The sequence below is a fragment of the Dipodomys ordii genome, unplaced genomic scaffold, assembly GCF_000151885.1.
Source record: "Dipodomys ordii isolate 6190 unplaced genomic scaffold, Dord_2.0 Scaffold121, whole genome shotgun sequence".
NCBI lineage: Eukaryota > Metazoa > Chordata > Mammalia > Rodentia > Heteromyidae > Dipodomys > Dipodomys ordii.
This window is the reverse complement of record NW_012267337.1, coordinates 1,830,017-1,847,617: the sequence shown is the minus strand read 5'-3', so window position 1 is coordinate 1,847,617 and position 17,601 is coordinate 1,830,017. Positions and strand designations below refer to the sequence as shown.

The following is a 17,601-nucleotide window of genomic DNA, read 5'->3' as shown; positions in this document are numbered from 1 at the left end:
ATAAAGAAGGGGTCTGAGCTGCTTTCACAAGGCTTATCTGGTTAAGAGGTCAGATGTTGATTTTTAAATTTGGAATTTAAAGAATTGGCTTTTTTTAAAAAAAATCTCAGTGAATATTGTATAAAGAGGTGGGGTTTTTTGGTCATGGGGCTTGAACTCTGGGCCTAGGTGCTGTCCCTCAGTTCTTCAGCTCAAGGTTAGCACTCTACCACTTGAGTCACAGCACCACTTCTGCCTTTTTCTACATATGTGGTGTTGAGGAATTGAACCCAGGGCCTCATGCATGCAAGGCAAGCACTTTACCACTGAGCCACTTTCCCAGCTATAAAGAGGTTTTATTGTGATATTTCTTTTATCTGTGTGTGTAAAATGTGTTGGACTAGAGCTTGAACTCAGGTTCTAGGTGCTGTGCCTTAGCTTTTTCATTCAAGGCGTGTTCTCCACCACTTGAGCCACAACTCTTCAAAATAGATTTAGTTAGCTGGGCACCAGTGGCTCACAACTATAATCCTAGCTACTCAGGAGACTGAGATCTGAGAATCACGACTCAAAGCCAGCCTGGGCAGAAATGTCCATGAGACTTAAACTACTCAGAAAAAGCTGGAAGTGCTGCTGTGGCTTGAGCACAAAGAGGCTCGGACAGAGATTAGGCCCTGAGTTCAAGGTCCAGGATTGGCCATTTTAAAAGAAAAGGAAAAAAGATTTAGTTGTAATAAGATGTATGATGATTAAAATGTATTTAGCTATGGCGGCAAGATTGCAAACCAGTTGGTCCCATCAACTTCCCAATGGTAATTATATATAGAAGGAAAAGGTAAAACAAAAACTACTCAAAACTATATTTAAAAGTAAATTGAGGGGCTGGGAAGTTGGCTCAGTGGTTGCCTCCCATGCATGAGGCCCTGGGTTTGATTCTTCAGCACCGCATAAGCAGAAAAGCCCAAAGTGGTGCTGTGGTTCAAGCAGGACAGTAGCTTTGAGCTGAAGAACTGAGGGACAATGCTCAGGCCCAGAGTTCAGCCCCCACGACTGACCAAAAAAAAGGTAAATTGAACCAGGAGCCCGTAATTCACATCTGTAATCCTAGATACTCACGAGGCTGAGATCTGAAGATCTGTTCTCAGACAAGCCAGGCAGGAAAGTCTGTGAGACTCATCTCCAATTTTAACCACCAGAAAACCAAAAGTGGTACTGAGGCTCAAGCGGTAGAGCGCTAGCCTTGAGCTGAAGAGCATAGGGACAGCGCTCAAGCCCAGAGTTCAAGACCAACAATAAATAAATAAACAAATAGATTGGTTGATTGAATCAGGCACCAGTGGCTCACACTGTAATCCTAGCTATTCAGGAAGCTGAGATACAAGGATCATGGTTCAGAGCTAGCCCAGGTGGGAAAGTCCATGAGACTCATATCTCTAGTTAACTACCAGAAAACTGGAAGTGGAGTTGCAAGTGGAAGAGCGCTAGACTTGAACACAGGACAGCATCAGGCCCTGAGTTCAATCCCCACAACCAAAAAAACCCCCAAAAATACAGTTGAACGAAGAAACACAACATTTTATTACTTACTCTCTAGTTCTTGTTCTAAAATGTCTCTTCCTGATTCAAGGACCTGCCACAGCTCAAGATATGCATATCCTACTTCTTGACATTCTTCATTTTCTTCATCTAGAGGATCACTTACAACTGTAAATTTTAATCTAAAAATAACAAACATCTGTTTAGCAAGACTAATGCCTTTATTTAATTTATTTTATTTATTTTGTCGGTTGTGGGGCCTGAACTCTGGGCCTGGGCGCTGTCCCTCAGCTCTTCAGCTCAAGGATAGCGCTCTACCACTTGAGCCACATCGCCACCGGCTTTTTCAGCTTATGTGGTGCTGAGGAATCAAACCCAGGGCCTCATGCATGTGAGGCAAGCACTCTACCACTGAGCCACCTTCCCAGCCCTAATACCTTTATATTCTAAAAACAAAGGTTAAAAGAAATAATGCACTCTTAAGTCATCTTTCCTTTGCTTCTATTTTATATGAACCTTAAGAAGAGAGAACAAGCCAGGCATGATGGTGCATATAATTTTAGTGTTTAAGAGACCAAGGCAGGGGAATTTTTGAGTTTGAAGTCAGCCTTGAGTACATACTTGAGAACCTGACTCAATAGAAAAAAAAAGAAAAGAGCTTGGAGTTGTAGATCTTGAATGATGCTGTAAGGCACAGTGATGCCTACAAAGCAGTGTGCAGTAACAAGCCTATCATCACATAACCTTGCAAGTTAATTCTAGGAGCTGATACAACCTATAGCAATCCTAGTAAGTGGTTGATGTTATTGAGACAGAGTCTGACTATAATAGCCATGCTGGCCTCCCACCTCAGTAGCTGGGACCTGCAGATAGGTATGTGCCACTTTACCAGGAACCTATTGTTTTTAGATAAAATTCACAAGTTTTGACATTTTACAATGTACAATTTAGCGTCTTTTAGTATGATTACATATGCTACTATCACCTCCCAAAAGAATACCTGTCCTGTCTTTGCTCCTAGCAACCACTAATTGACTTTTTTAATAATGAGTGTGAGGATCAAACTCAGGAGCTTGTACTTGTTAGGCAAATACTCTTCCACTGTGCTAAATCCCCAATCTACCTTAACTTCCTGACTCTGGTTTTGCATATCCTGGGTATTTTATATTTCTATGACTGGTTGATTGATTAGCTAACTGAAGCAGGCTCTCACTGGCCTCAAACTCTTAACATGACCCTCCTGCCTTTGTCTCCCAAAGTGCTCGAATTATAAACATCACCATACCCAACTTTGGAGGGGGGAGCAGGTAAGGGGGAAAGTCGGTCATGGGGTCTGAACTCGGCCTGGGCCTGAGCTTTTGTTCAAGTCTAGTGCTGTACCACTTTGATCCATAGAGCCGCAGAAGGGTTAAGTGGAGCCAGGTGCAGTGGCTCATGCCTGTAATCCTAGCTACTCAGGAGGCTGAGATCTGAGAATCAGTTCGAAGGCAGGCAGAAAAGTCACCATGAAACTCTTCTCTCCAAATTAAGGTCTCAAAAACTGGAAGTGGAGCCATGGCCTTGAGCAAAAGAGCTCAGTAATACAGTCCAGGCTCTGAGTTCAAGCCCCACAACTGACCCAAAAAAGTTGGCTTATGGGACTTTTCTGCCTGGGCTGGCTTTGAATCATTATCCTCAAATCTCAGCCTCCTGAGTAGCTAGGATTACAGGTGTGAGCCACTGGTGCCTGTCTCCTGAGCTCATTTTTGCTCAAGGCTGTGTGAGCCATAGTTCCACTTCTGGTTTTTTTTGGTGATTCATTGGAGATAAGAGTCTCATACTTTTCTACCTGAGCTAGCTTTGAACCAGGAAATTCAGATACAACTACTCAGCAGGCTGAGTAGTTATAACTCAAACTATCCTTGAACTCAACATCTTCCTGATTCTATTTCCTGAATGCTGAGATTGCAGTTGTGCACTACACCCAGTTGCCCATGCCTTTACCAATACTGAGTTATTTCCTTTAATGTCTTTGCCAGTTTGATAGGAAATTAATAACAATTTGAATTAACATTTTTCCTTCTGAGTAACTAGGATTACAGATGTGAGCCACCAGTGCCCAGCCCAATATTTAATAATTTATTTTAAAAAATTGCTGCTTACATGCTAAGAAAGCAAGAAATGGACTATTAAGTCGGCCTCTTAAAGCACAGATAAGCGAAAGAAATTATTATAAGATCTCCCCGTTACGCCATATTCATTCATGATGTATTTCTGTGTCATTACCACGAAAGTACTAGGAATGCTGAAAACAATTTAGAATACAAAGCAAATGACCAAATCATTTTCCATTTCTAAAGGTAAATTTATATCTAGCTAAACATAGGTAACTGAAAGTTAACACATCATCTAGTTTAACACTAACCCACTTCATGTCCTAAGACCTCAATAAAATCTTGTGGCTGGGTGCTGATGGCTCATGCCTATAGTCCAAGCTACACAGGAGGCTGAAATCTGGTCTTGGTTTGTGAATCCAGTCTGGGAAAGTCTGTGAGACTCTTTATTTCCAAAAAAAGCTGGAAATTGATCTGTAGCTCAAGTGATAGAGCTGTCAGCCTTGATTGAAAAAGCTAAAGAGCAGTGCCCAAGCCCTGAGTTCAAACCCCTGTACAGACACACACTCACACACATTCACTCACTAAAATATTCAGCATTAGAACAAAACTAAATTTGCACTTTTAACCTCCCCATGACAATCTCCCTTCTAGGTAAAAACTGGATGCTTACTGTCCTTGCTCAGGGTCTTGGGCATTCAGCATAGCAAACAGAAACTGCCGTCGGCCTTGTTGCTCCACAGGATCCAAGTCTATCACTGTTCCAAAAATAAGAAGGAAAAAAAAGCAAGGAATCACAAGCGGTGGCTATTTGGACACTATGAATATAGAAAACAGAGATACAATGCAGAAGTTAGCAAATTAGGCCTATAGGCTGGCTCTCTGCTTTTATAAATAAAGTTTTATTGAAAATCGCTATGTCTATCTGCATATATCTGTAGCTATCATTTGATTTAGTGCTGGAATTGAAGCTAGGGTCTTGCATATGCTAACCCTACACTCGACTGCCTACCTACACCTTCAGCCTATAGCTGCTTTTGAAATGCAGTGCAATGGCAGAACTGAACAGAGACATGACATACTGACCTACAGAAAACCTCAACTATTTAGATTCCTAAGAAAACATTTGTTATAGACAGGCTCTAATGACTCAAGTCTGTAATCCTAGCTAGGAGGATGAGATCTGAGGATCATGGTTTGAACCCAGTCCAGGCTGGTAAGTCCATGAGATTCTTACCTGCAGTTAACTACAAAGCGGTCAGAAGTGGAGCTGGGGCTCCACATAAAAGCTCTGGGATAGTGCCTAGACCCTGAGTTCAAGCTCCAGGACTGGCACAAAAAAGAAAAAGGTTATAAAAGCCGGACACTGGTGATTCACACCTGTAATGCTAGCTAGCTACTCAGGAGGCTGAGATCTGAGGATCATCGTTTTGAAACTAGTCCAGGCAGGAAAGTCCATGAGACTTTTTTACTGTTAAACACCAAAAAAGCCAAAGGTGGAGCTGGGGCTCAACTGGTAAAATGCTAGCCTTCAGCACAAAAACTTAGGGACAACACCCAGGCCCTGAGTTCAACGGGCACACAAAAAGGAAAAGGGGAAGCATTATAATCTGCATACATATAGTCAGCTTACTAAGTTCTGCCAAAATAAGTGTGTGTGTGTGTGCCGCTTGGATTTGGCCTCATTCTCTCATTTAGCTCTTTTTGCTCAAGGCTAGCACTTGAGCTACAACTCTATTTCCAGCTTTTTGTTGGTTAATTGGAAATAAGCACAGCCAAACTGTCTTTGAACCATGACCCTCAAATCTTCCTGAGTAGCTAGGATTACAGTCATGGGCCATCAGCACCCAGCTAGAAACTTAATACTTAAGGGCCAACCTGAAGGTTAAGGTTTTGTGATGAGTTCAACTCAGGGCACACATCTCAATATCAATGCTTCTCTTTGTGCTCATTTTTATATGGGAATGTTGCAGCTTGTGCTTTCCCACCTCCCTTTTAGATAGCTGTCTGTTAAGTTCTGTTCATTGTGTGATGTGGAACCTTCATGAAGACAGTAGCCCTTACAGTCCTTAAAGACTACAAAGATGGAAGACAGATGAGATAAGTGCAGGTACCACCCTTGACTGTTCATCCTATCATAAGAAATTGACTTCTATCTCACAGCTCAAGAGAGAGTAAACTGACATTTAGCAAGCCAAGTATGATGAAACAGGCAAAGTAGGAAGATCTCAAGTTTTAGGCCAGCTTGGGCTAGTGAAATCTTGTTACACAGACACACACACACACATACAGAGAGGATGGGGGGAGAGAAAATGAACAAAAAAGGCAAGGGGGGAAAAAGCAAGAAATTAAAAATATATTTTGGGCAGGAAATCTCCCAAAAACCAGCAAGCAAGGAAAAAAGAAGGAAAGAGTAAGGGAGAGAGAGAAAAGGAAGGAACGAAGGAAAAGCAGGAAGCAAGTGAGTCAGTCAGGCTCTGGTGGTTCACACGTATAATTCTAGCTAATCAAGAGGTTAAGAGCTGAGGCTCATGGTTTAAAGCCAGCCCAGACATAAAAGTCTGTGAGGTTCTTATCTCTAATTATCCAGCAAAAAACTAGAAGTGGAGCTGTGGCTTAAGTGGTAAAGCACCAGCCTTAATATATGGAGATAAATACAAAACAAAAACAACAAAAAGGTCTGAAAAGCTTAAAAAAGCAGTTATGGTGGACTCAAGGAGTGGAGCTAGAAGGAGTGGCTTGTGGAGAAATAGAGCAAAGGAGTACTTGTTATTAAAATTTTCTAAGCCTATTTGATATTGTTAAAATACATGCATAGGGCTGGGAAGGTGGCTCAGTGGTAGAGCGCTTGCCTTGCATGCCTGAGGCCCTGGGTTCGATTCTTCAGCACCACATAAGAAAAAAGACAGAAGTGGTGCTGTGGCTCAAGTGGTAGAACACTAGCCTTGAGCTGAAGAGCTGAGGGACAGCGCCCAGGCCCAGAGTTCAGGCCCCACGACCGGACCCCCCCAAAAAAATTACCTCTTAAATTACATGCATATACTATTTGTTAGCTAAGATTGGCTGGTTTTGCCCTCAAGGGGAACTTAGAATAGTTCTGACGGTGAAGTGGTTGTCCACTTCCTCTGGTGGCAAGCACACAGGACGTCTCACCCTTGCTGAAGTGGAAGTGGATTTCCTCCCCTGCTCTAGGTTTCCTCAGCGACATTGGAGTCTCCGTCTCCGACAAGGGCAGGTCATAAAATTTGTACTCCACATACACCTGCTTTACATTCTCATCAGACATCACTTCAGCCTCTGGGTAGAAGGCCAGGGAAACAATTTCAATACGCATCTTCTCTGATTCCTGATAGATAATAAAATATTTCCTAAATGTTAATGAGGCTCTAAGAGTTCATACTCCATCTAATGAGCATAAGACTTCCTATAAATAGGCTAATGTAAATATTTAAGAATTCATTTGTTGACAAAACTGACGCCAGAAGACTATGTGCCTGAATTACCAGCAAGTCTGTGGGAAATGTGCAAGAGGAATCCAGTTTCTGTCCCTCAGAGACAGAATCATATCAGTCTTTCTTGTCCTATCTTTTCTGTGTATAGGGGCTTGAATCAGGGCCTGGGTGCTGTCCCTTAGTTTGCTCAAGGCTAGTGCTCTACCACTTGAGCTGCAGCTCCACTTTCAGCTTTTTGGTGGTTCACTGGAGCTAAGAATCCCACAAACTTGCCTGCTAGGGCTGGCTTTAAACCTTGATTTTCAGCTTTCAGTCTCTTGAATAGCTAGGATTACAGGTGTGAGTCACCAGAGATTGGCTTCAAATCCGCTTTTTAAGATGATCTCTAAGAATAGGAAGAATCTAGATTTCTGAAAAACTGACTCTTTTCCACCTTTCTCAGTGAAAAACCAACTCTCCACTTCTAGAGGCTGCTTTTACCCCCCTCAGTGAATGCCCAAGGGAAGCCCACCAAGGTACCTTGCCCTCCAGTGATGGGAGGCACTTAGAACTACTTCCACTACCACTGCTCTCTTTGGATTGTCCCTCTATCCTTATTGAGATAGCAGTCTACAGTGATGTCCTGTCAATCCCGATTCCCCTTTATCTATGGGTGCCCTCCTGCCATTTTTATAGGTGGTTAAGACAGTGCTCTGACTTGCCCAAGCACTCCCATCAATCTTTTGTCTCATTGTAAGTGCTTCAGCAGGCAAAAATGTGCCAAGGAACCTGCATCTGTGTCATCTGGGTAAGATGATGTTTCGTAATGAAGATATTTAGTGTTTTCCTCTCAGTAACCACCACAAGATACACACACACACAACTCATATATACCAAACCACAAACTCTATTGTTCCAAAATATGGATTTTGGCACTTTGATGAATCAGCTTAGCAGGTTCACTGCCATTTTCAAAATGAAGAATCAGTGGGAGCCAGCATCTCATGCCTGCAATCTTAGCTACCTAGGAAGCTTGAGAGCTAAGGACCCCCATTTGAAGAAAGCCTAGGCAGTAAAGTCTATGAGACTCTTATCTCCAATTAGCCAGCAAAAAGCTGGAAGTAGAGGTGTCACTAAAGTGGTTCAGGTCCAGCATTGGTTAAAAAAAAAAAAAAAGCCAAGAGAAGCACTGGTGGCTCACACCTATAATCCTAGCTACTCAGGAGGCTGAGATCTGAGGGTTGCAGTTCAAAGCCAGCCCAGGCAAGAAAGTCCATGGGACTCTTTTTTTCTGGGGGGGAGGGGGGTCCAGTCGTAGGGCCTGAACTCTGGGCCTGGGCGCTGTCCCTCAGCTCTTCAGCTCAAGGCTAGCGCTCTACCACTTGAGCCACAGCGCCACTTACAGCTTTTTTCTTTTTGTTTATGCAGTGGTGAGGAATCGAACTCAGGGCCTCATGCATGCAAGGCAAGCGCTTTACCACTGAGCCACCTTCCCAGCCCCTCCATGGGACTCTTATCTCCTATAATCCACTAGAAAACCAGAAGTGGCACTGAGGCTCAAGTGGTTAGAGCACTAGCCTTGAGCTGAAGAGCTGAGGGCAGTGCCCAGGCCCAGAGTTCAAGTTCCACGATCAAAAAAAAAAGCCAAGAGAGTGCAGGAAGTCCTCAACGATAGTGAAAAAGAAAAAGAGAGAAGGAAGGAAAGAGAAAAAAAAGAAAGGAGGGAGGGAGGGAGGGAGGGAAGGGTAAAGTAGCTTGATGAAGGTTAGGGTAGATGACAACAGAATAGCAGAGTGGAAAAGATTAGGAGACTACATGGCCAGTGATAGGGGTAGGGCTTGTTTGTGAAAACTTTTGTTTATATATGAGTGTACTGGCACAAGATAGAGTTGGATTTATTATAGTGGTTGTCATAGGAAAAGTACCAAACACATTATATCAGACTGTCTGAAGTGGTTTCTGTAGCTCTGCTTTTAATTATTAAACATTTAGATATATTTTACATACAGTACCATGGAGACCTTAAGTATACAGTCTTGCTGAATGTTCATAGTTGTATAATCCACATCCTATTCAGGGTACAGAACACTTTTGTCATCTCAAAGAGGTCTTCCACACAATTTTGTAATTATTAGTTTTATATATTTTCAGCAACTGTCATTTATTCAGTACTTATTTTGTGCGAGGCTGTGATATTGATAGAACAACCAAGTATTTATTTATTTATTGCCAGTACTGGGGCTTAAACTCAAAGTCTGGCCTCTGTTCCTTGGGGCCTAAGCACTGTCCTTGATTTTCTTTTGCTTCTGTGGCTCAAGTGCTCTACCACTTGAGTCACAGTGCCACTTCTGGCCTTTTTTTGTTTATGTGGTAGTGAGGAATCAAACCCAGGGCTTCATGCATGCTAGGCAAATACTCTACCGCTAAGCTACATTTTCAGCCATACTTCTAGCTTTTTTTTTAGGGGATGGTTAAATGGATATAAGAGTCTTATACAGGGACTGGGAAGGTGGCTCAATGGTAGAGTGCTTGCCTTGCATGCATGAAGCCCTGGGTTCGATTCCTCAGCACCACATAAGCAGAAAAAGTTGGAAGTGGTGCCGTGGCTCAACTGGTAGGGCACTTGCCTTGAGCTGAAGAGCTGAGGGACAGCACCCAGGCCCAGAGTTCAGGCCCCAGGACCGACCAAAAAGAAAAAAAAAAAAGAGTCTTACACACTTTCCTACCCAGGCTGACTTTTTTCTGCCAGTCCTGTCCTGAAGCTTGAACTCAGGGTTTGGGCATTTTCCCTGAGCCTCTTTGTTCTCAAGGCTAATCCCCTACCACTTGAGCTACAGCACTACTTCCAGGGTTTTCTGAGTCATTTATTGGAGATAAGAGTCTCCAAGGGGAAAAAAAGTCTCCAGGATTTTTCTTCCCAGGCTGGCTTTGAGCACAATCCTCAGATCTTAGTCTCCTGAGTAGCTAGAATTACAAGTGTGAGCCATCAGTGCCCAGCTGCATCTACTTCTTAAGTGTTACTCAAACTCCACACCTTCAGCCCCCTGGTTATCAGTTAGTTTGTCTCTTACCTAGACAAAAACTCTTCCATTTCAGTGGCTAATTGTGATGTTGAAACTTGACTGCTAACTTGACTGGCCTGAGAAACAGCTAGTACATCAGTAAGGCATGCATGTGGTATGTCTGTGAGGGCCCCTAAGACTATTAGATTCTGAGGATTCTGCCCTAATAAATGGATCAATCCTTTCTTTGATGGATTTGTAATATGATAACAATTGGAAGGAAGTAAAAGGTAGGAGTTGGGCCTAGTTGGAGGAGGCAGGTGTGCAGGGTGTCCTTGGAACTGTATCTTCCCCTGGATCTTTCCTGTATTCATTTCCTCTGCTTCTAGCAGTCATTAGGCAAACTGCTTGGCTTCACCATGTTCTCTCTACCATGATGGACTGATACCTCTGAAAATATGAACCAAAACAAGTACTTCCTCTTTTAGGTGATTTCTTCCAGGTATTTAGCCACAGTAATACACTCACTACTAAGAGATTAAGTTTTAACTCCTCTGCCTGGGATCTTCATGGCACCGTCCTATTAGATCTTTCTGCACTGCCACTAGTCCATCTGCTCCTGTATCCAGTCCTCCTTCTCCTGTTCTGTTGTATACATATTGTAGTTGAGTCCCACACGTTACATTTTCTGGGTTCCTTGGACAATGGTTAGTCTAACAGGGGGGGAGTATCAGGATTATGTCATTTGCAGGGAAATGGATGGACCTAGAACAAATCATACTAAGTAAGGTAAGCCAAGGTCAAAAAGACATGTTCTCTCTCATATGCAGAAGATAGTTCTAAAAATGTACCAGGACATGATAAATTATACAGGATTCTAGGCATTCACAAATAGACTAAAGGAGGATACTCTTAGAGGAGGAGCCCAACAGGGTAACTCCTATGACCATATAAATACTATTTATCAAAATGAATTCAAGGAAATGGAAACATATTTGTTTTTTATGTATTTATTTATTGCTAGTTCTGGGGCTTGAACTCAGGGCCTGGACACTGTCTCTGAGCTTCTTTTGCTCAAGGCTAGCACTCTACCACTTGAGCCACACACCTCTTCCAGTTTTTTCTGCTTTTGTGGTACTAAGGAATCTAACCCAGGGCCTCATGCATGCTAGGCAAGCACTCTACCACTGAACCACATTCCTAGCCCCCACATTTGTTGTTGTTATTTTAATGTAGTTAATGTTTGTGGTTCATGTTTTTGGGGGGATTGGTGTGTTTTAGGGGGGCAAAAAAGGGAACAGGAATGGAGGAAAGGAGGGTGAACAAATGCAGTCATGTTATTCAATATGCACTATTTGAAAAATAAATTATGTAACTTGTGAACAGAAACAGGAGGGGAAAACTGGAGGAAAGTGAAGGAAAGGATAACATTGTCCAAGAGGAATTGTACTCAAGCTTTAGCACTGGCTCACACCTGTAATCCTAGCTACTCAGGAAGTGAAGATATGAGGATTGTGGTTCAAAGCCAGCCCAGGCAAGAAAGTCTGTGACACTCTTATCTCCAATAAACCACCAGATAACTAGAAGTGATGCTGTGGCTCAAACTAGTAGAGCACTAGTCTTGAGCACAAAAACTCAGGGACAGCACCCAGGCCCCAAGCCCTATGACCAACAAAAGAGAAAGAGAAAGGAGCTGGGAAGGTGGCTGAGTGGTAGAGTGCTTGCCTTTGCATGCATGAGGTCCTGGGTTTGATTCCTCAGTACCACATAAGCAGAAAAAGCCAGAAGTGGTGCTGTGGCTCAAGTGGTAGAGTGCTAGTCTTGAGCTGAAGAGCTGAAGGACACTGCCCAGGCCCAGAGTTCAGGCCGCACAACCTGACCAAAAAGAAAAGAAAAGAAAGAGAAGACAGACAGACAGGGAGGCGGGGGAGGAGGGAGGGAAGGCAGGTGCTAGTGGCTTGCGCCTGTAGTCCTGGCTAATCAGGAGGCTGAGATCTGAGGATCATGGTTTGAAGACAGCTCGGGAACAAAAGTACACGATTTATCTCCAATTAATCACAGAAAAAGCTGGAAGTGGAGCTGTGGCTAAAGTGATAGAGCACTAGTCTTGAGCAAAAGAAGCTCAGGGACAGTGCCTAGACCCTGAGTTCAATCCCCAGGATTGGCAAAAAAAAATTTTAAAGGAAAGGAAAGGAAGGAAGGAAGGAAGCTGAATGTGGTATTACAACCTTTAGAGGCAGAGGTAGGAGGACTGTAGTTTGAGGCCAACCTGGACAGTAGTGAGACTATATGAAAAACACACTAAAAGCAAAAGGACTGGGATATAGCTCAATTGGTAGAAATCTTGCCCAGCAAGTAAGGGAAGGCCCTAGGGTCAAACCCCAGTACTGGATTAAAGATAACACAAGAAATGTACATCCCATGGGCATGGCAACCTTAGAAATAAAGTTGTTTCTTTATTTTTCAGTCCTGGAGCTTGAACTCAGGGCCTGAGCACTGTCTCTGAGCTTTATTTGCCCAAGGCTAGTGCTCTACCATTTGGGTCACACTTCTACTTCTGGCTTTTTTGGTGCTTAGTAGGAGGTAAGAGTCTCACAGACTTTCTTCCCTGGGCTGGCTTCCAAAGGCAATCCTCAGATCCCAACCTCCTGAGTAGCTAGGATTACAGGTGTGAGCCACCAAGGTCTATCTCTCTCCCCCCCCCCTTCTCTCTTCTGTTGGTTATGGGGCTTGAACTCAAGGCCTGGGCACTGTCCCCAAGCCTCTTTGGGCTCAAGGTTAGTGCTCTACTACTTGACTCACAGTGCCACTTTTTTGAGTGGTTGATTGGAGACAAGAGTCTCATGGGGATTTTTCTGCCCAGGCTAGCTTTGAATGGCAATCCTCATATCTCAGCTTCCTGTGTAGTTACAATTATAGGCATGACACACTGGCAACTCTCTTTGTGTGTGTGTGTGTGTGTGTGTGTGTGCGTGCGTGTGCATGCGTGTGCACCACTCAGGATCTGCTGCTCTCCCTTAACCACACTCATGGCCATAGTGTGCTGTCATTATTCATTGTTTTGTTTCATATGCAAGATTATTCCTGTGTACTTACTGGCTTAGGACATTTCTCAGATATAGGTGCCACTATGATGTCATCGCTGTCTGTAGCTTGTTCACTGACTTCAGAAGCTTGTTCAAAGGATTCTTGATCTGCTGGAGAAGAGGCTGAATTACCAACTCACAAAGCATTCTGTCTAGCCCAGGAAGAGAGCCAGCACCCACACCTCCAATCTGATCACTAGATCTCAGTATCTGTTCTTCAAGAATCAAACCTGAAGGGTCAAATGATTCACTTATTCAGAACTTGCCAACACAGGATTCATTTCTAAAAAAAAAGAAAGAACATGAAGGAAGAACAGAAGAAATGGGGAAGAAAAGGGGGGGAGGAGAAGGAGAGAGAGAGATTGAAGGAGGAAAGGAGGGGACAGTACAGAAGACAGAAATAAAGGCAAGGATCAGGGGGAAGGCAGGAAGGAGAGGAAGGGAGAAAGGAACACGGCTGCCTGGCCTTTGTAGAGGTATGGGAAGGAAATGACCAAGCTGAGGAAAAGGAGTACAATTGAGTGTGGAACTATATTTTCCAATGATTGCCTCAAACAGTATTTTCCATCTACATGGCTCTTCTCACAGCATGACCTCCACACTGCTACTGAAGACTGAGTTCTATGTTTCCTCCCATAAAGCTGAAGTGGATCCATGACATGAGGGGACTGCTTCAACCAAAAGTATACAGTGCGGCTGAAGGCTGTTGGCTCATGCCTGTAATCTAAACTACTCAGGAGGCTGAGATATGAGGATCATGGTTCAAGGCCAGTCCAGGTAGGGAAGACTGTTAGATTCCTATCTCCAATTAAAGTCCAGGGGGAAGAGATATGGCTCAAGTGGTAGAGTCCTATCCTTGAGCACAAATAGCAAAGGGACAGTACCCAAGCCCTGAGTTGAAGCCTCAGTATTCATACACACATACACACACACACACACACAAATTTACTCTAGTTTCTTAATTGCCATTAAAGAAAGAGTTGGTCTGAATTACCTAGTTTGCCATTATGATAACCTGAAATCATGTCTGTTTTTATTCTAACACTAAGACAATGCTTGAACTTAAAAGAAATTTGAATTAGCTTGACAAATGAGACAATCACCCTGCTCCTATTTCCTTGTAACCATAACTTACAAGACCTTGGAAAAAAATAAACATTTTTCTTATTCTTCCTAGTGAAAGGCAACTAAGCTAGCCAGCTAGTTATAACTACATAGAAAGTTACTTGAGAATTGCAGAACTGGTTGGCCTAGCTTTCATACTTCTTTTTTTTTCATTTTTTTTATTGTGAAAATACTGTACAGAGGGGTTACAATTACATGGGCAAGATAATGAGTACATTTCGTATCAAGCATTGTAGCCTCCTCCTTTGTTTCCCCTCCCCTTCCCATCCCTTCCCATCCTCCCTCCCACCCCCCCCAAACCTCCTCCCTCTTTCACACTTCTAACACAAGAAAGCTCTGGAGCTTTCATATTGATTTTCCTATGAACTGTTCAGCACTGAAATATTAAATAATTACCTTTCTAAAACTATTAAATGAATAGAAAAAAGAGACTTTAGGAAGACAATACCATTTATAGGATATGGGAGGTCATCTCCTTCCAGTATTGATTCAGAAAATGTCCCTTGCTCTTCCACTGCCTCTTTCATTGGCTCCTCCACCTCTGCCTCCGCCTCTGCCTCTGCATCTACCTCTGCCCCTGCCTCTTCCTCTGCCTCTTCCTCTTCCTCCTCCTCTTCTTCCTCTGCTTCTGCATCTTCCTCTTCCTCTTCTCCTTCTGTTTCCTCTGCGTGTGTTTTAAAACCATCCTCAGTGGGCAGCCCTGAGAACTTCCACTCTGTGTAGTTCACCTGCTTCAGAACACAAACAACCACCATAGGACACATAAGTAGCATTATCTCCATTGTCTCTCATCCTTTGTTCACTCTTAGAGCTATCTCTCTTTAATTTTGAAAATGCATTGCTCTTAAAGTGAGAGAAGGGATGGGTTAGGAGCGATGGGTGACAATATTGTCACACACCTTGTATTCATTATACTGTTTTGTAGAATGGGAACTTCTTTGTACAACTACTTAAAGATAATAATAATTTGGCGCTGGGAAGTTGGCTTAGTGGTAGAGTGCTTGCCTTGCATGCCTGAGACCCTGGGTTCGATTCCTCAGCACCACATAAGCAAAAAGAAAAAAGCCGGAAGTGGTGCTGTGGCTCAAGTGGTAGAGCGCTAGCCTTGAGCTGAAGAGCTGAGGGACAGCGCCCAGGCCCAGAGTTCAGGCCCCATGACTGGACCCCCCAAAAAAAGATAATAATAATTTAAAATGTTAAAAAAGTATTGTTTTTAAAAGCTGGCTTCCAGTGTCTCACAATTGTAATCCTAGCTACTCAAGAGACTGAGATCTGAGGAATCTGATTTGAAGCCAACCTGGAAGGACAAATTCAAGAGACATTTATCTCCAATTAGCCAGCGGGAAGAAGGTATGTGGTTTTGTAGTGGAAAATATTCTGCGAAGAAACAGGCAGCACTAGGAGAGTTGGAGAATTCAGGTTTATTATGTCAAGTGGACCCAGAGGAGATTCTACTACTAAGTCTGAGCCCTTATGGACTGGGAGTACAGTCCTTTAATACTTGAATTCCAGGTATAAGTCCCAGGTAGAGCATAGGTGTTTTGAGTTTTGGCTTGCTTCAATGATTACAGTTTCTCAGAAATTACTTGCAAGGTAATTCTAGCAATATGAGGTTGAGCTAGTGCTGATAAGGGCAGGTTTTCCTTATCAGTTTAAGTGTTAGAGTGCCAGCCTTGAATATAAAGGCTAAGCAGGAGTATAATGCCTTGAATTCAAGCCCCAGGACCAGGGGGGGAAAAATCTTGTTTCTAAGCATAGATTATAGAGTATATAATATACTGAGTTAAGTTACAGTGAAATAAAATGGGTCAAATTGTGTTGATTACAAATAGCTATGATTCTGTTTCAACCCTGGAGAACAACCGCCAGGGTTTCAAAAGCATTACCTGCAGTGTATTGCCATTTAAGATATTCCGGCTCAGATACTCCATTCTGTTTTTTCCTTGGGCACCTGTTCTTTTGCCATGTTTTCTTCTTGAATAGCTTGCAACTTGATGTTCTTTCTCCTTTTTGTCTTCCACCTGAGGAAGCTTTCGCTTTGTTTGGTACTGGTCAGCTTCAATGGGAATCTCAGCAGACTCTGTCTGGTCCTGGTTAGAGGAATGAGAGGGGCAGGGAGCATGGCTTAGTGGTAGAGTGCTTACCTAGCACGCATGATGCTCTGGGTTTGATTCCTCATTACCACATACACAGAAAAAGCTGCAAGTGGCACTGTGGCCACTGTGGTAGAGTGCTAGTCTTGAACAAAAGAAGCTTAAGGACAGTGCCCAGGCCCTGAGTTCAAGCCCCAGGACTGGCAAAAAAAAAAAAAAAGCAATGATGGACAACCTTACAAAATGATAGTTTAGCTGGGCATAAGTAGCTCACAACTATAATCTTAACTACTAAGGAGGCTGATACCCAGAGGATGACAGTTCAAAGCTAACCCAGCAAAAATTAGGTCTGGAGGTGTGGCTCAAGTAATAAGAGCTCCAGCTGAGCAACCAAGCAGAGCAAGTGTTTTGAGGCCCTGAGTTTAAACCACAGTACCACCACCAAAAACAAAAAACATAAAAAAAGGTCCTCAGGGACCTATGATCTAGCATTAGTTTTCATTTCTTTCTCCTTCCAAGACCTGAGAGGCACTCTTTTCTCCACAGTAAAACTCAGATCAATTTTCAGTACACATGGCATTCATAGAAAATCTTGCCACTTTTTATACTGTCCTCTCTAAACCTGCACCATAGGATTAGAAGAGGTCTGCTACCTGGGGGATAAAAGCAGACTTTTCCTCTGTAGATGAGTTGTCTGAGTTGTCCTTGCTGTCATTCTCCTCCATCTCAGCTTCTGCTGTCAGGTAGTCCTCAGGGGGTTGGTAATGAGTGGTCCAGTCCAGTTGCACTTGAATAGATCCATTGGGTTTCTCCTCAGAGTCAGCAAGGTCAAAATCACCTGTGAGACACATAAATGTTAATAGCACCTGATAAAGGCAAGTCAGTGCTCATCAGCATCTTACCATTCTCCATATTCATAAAAGTTCATTATATTTTGTTAGTAATTATCATACATCAGATAATCATGACAGTACACTCAGAAGGGATACAAAATGGAGGAAGAAGGGAATCTCAAGTTATTGGGATAGACAATCAAAAGACAAAGGAAGAGGACACAGCTTGCTTGTTATCAGCCACACAATCAATAGGGAAAAAATAAATAGCCAGAGTTTGGTGGGGTTTTTTTTTTGGGGGGTCCAGTCGTGGGGCCTGAACTCTGCGCCTGGGCACTGTCCCTCAGCTCTTCAGCTCAAGGCTAGCACTCTACCACTTGAGCCACAGCGCCACTTCCAGCTTTTTTCTTTTTGCTTATGTGG

General features: G+C 43.1%; 1 protein-coding gene across 1 annotated transcript in view; it reads right to left on the bottom strand.

Annotated features, from left to right (window-relative positions):
- Nucleotides 1–17,601, bottom strand: part of Rpgrip1 (retinitis pigmentosa GTPase regulator interacting protein 1) — a 67,192-nt gene that overhangs the window by 1,617 nt on the left and 47,974 nt on the right. Inside the window, exons 18-25 of the mRNA XM_013029667.1 lie at nt 16,999–17,183; nt 16,139–16,342; nt 14,921–14,983; nt 14,701–14,770; nt 13,138–13,235; nt 6,762–6,954; nt 4,282–4,366; nt 1,567–1,697 (exon numbers count right to left, since the gene is read on the bottom strand). Coding sequence (XP_012885121.1) covers nt 1,567–1,697; nt 4,282–4,366; nt 6,762–6,954; nt 13,138–13,235; nt 14,701–14,770; nt 14,921–14,983; nt 16,139–16,342; nt 16,999–17,183 — 1,029 coding nt within the window. The remainder of the gene's footprint in view (nt 1–1,566; nt 1,698–4,281; nt 4,367–6,761; nt 6,955–13,137; nt 13,236–14,700; nt 14,771–14,920; nt 14,984–16,138; nt 16,343–16,998; nt 17,184–17,601) is intronic.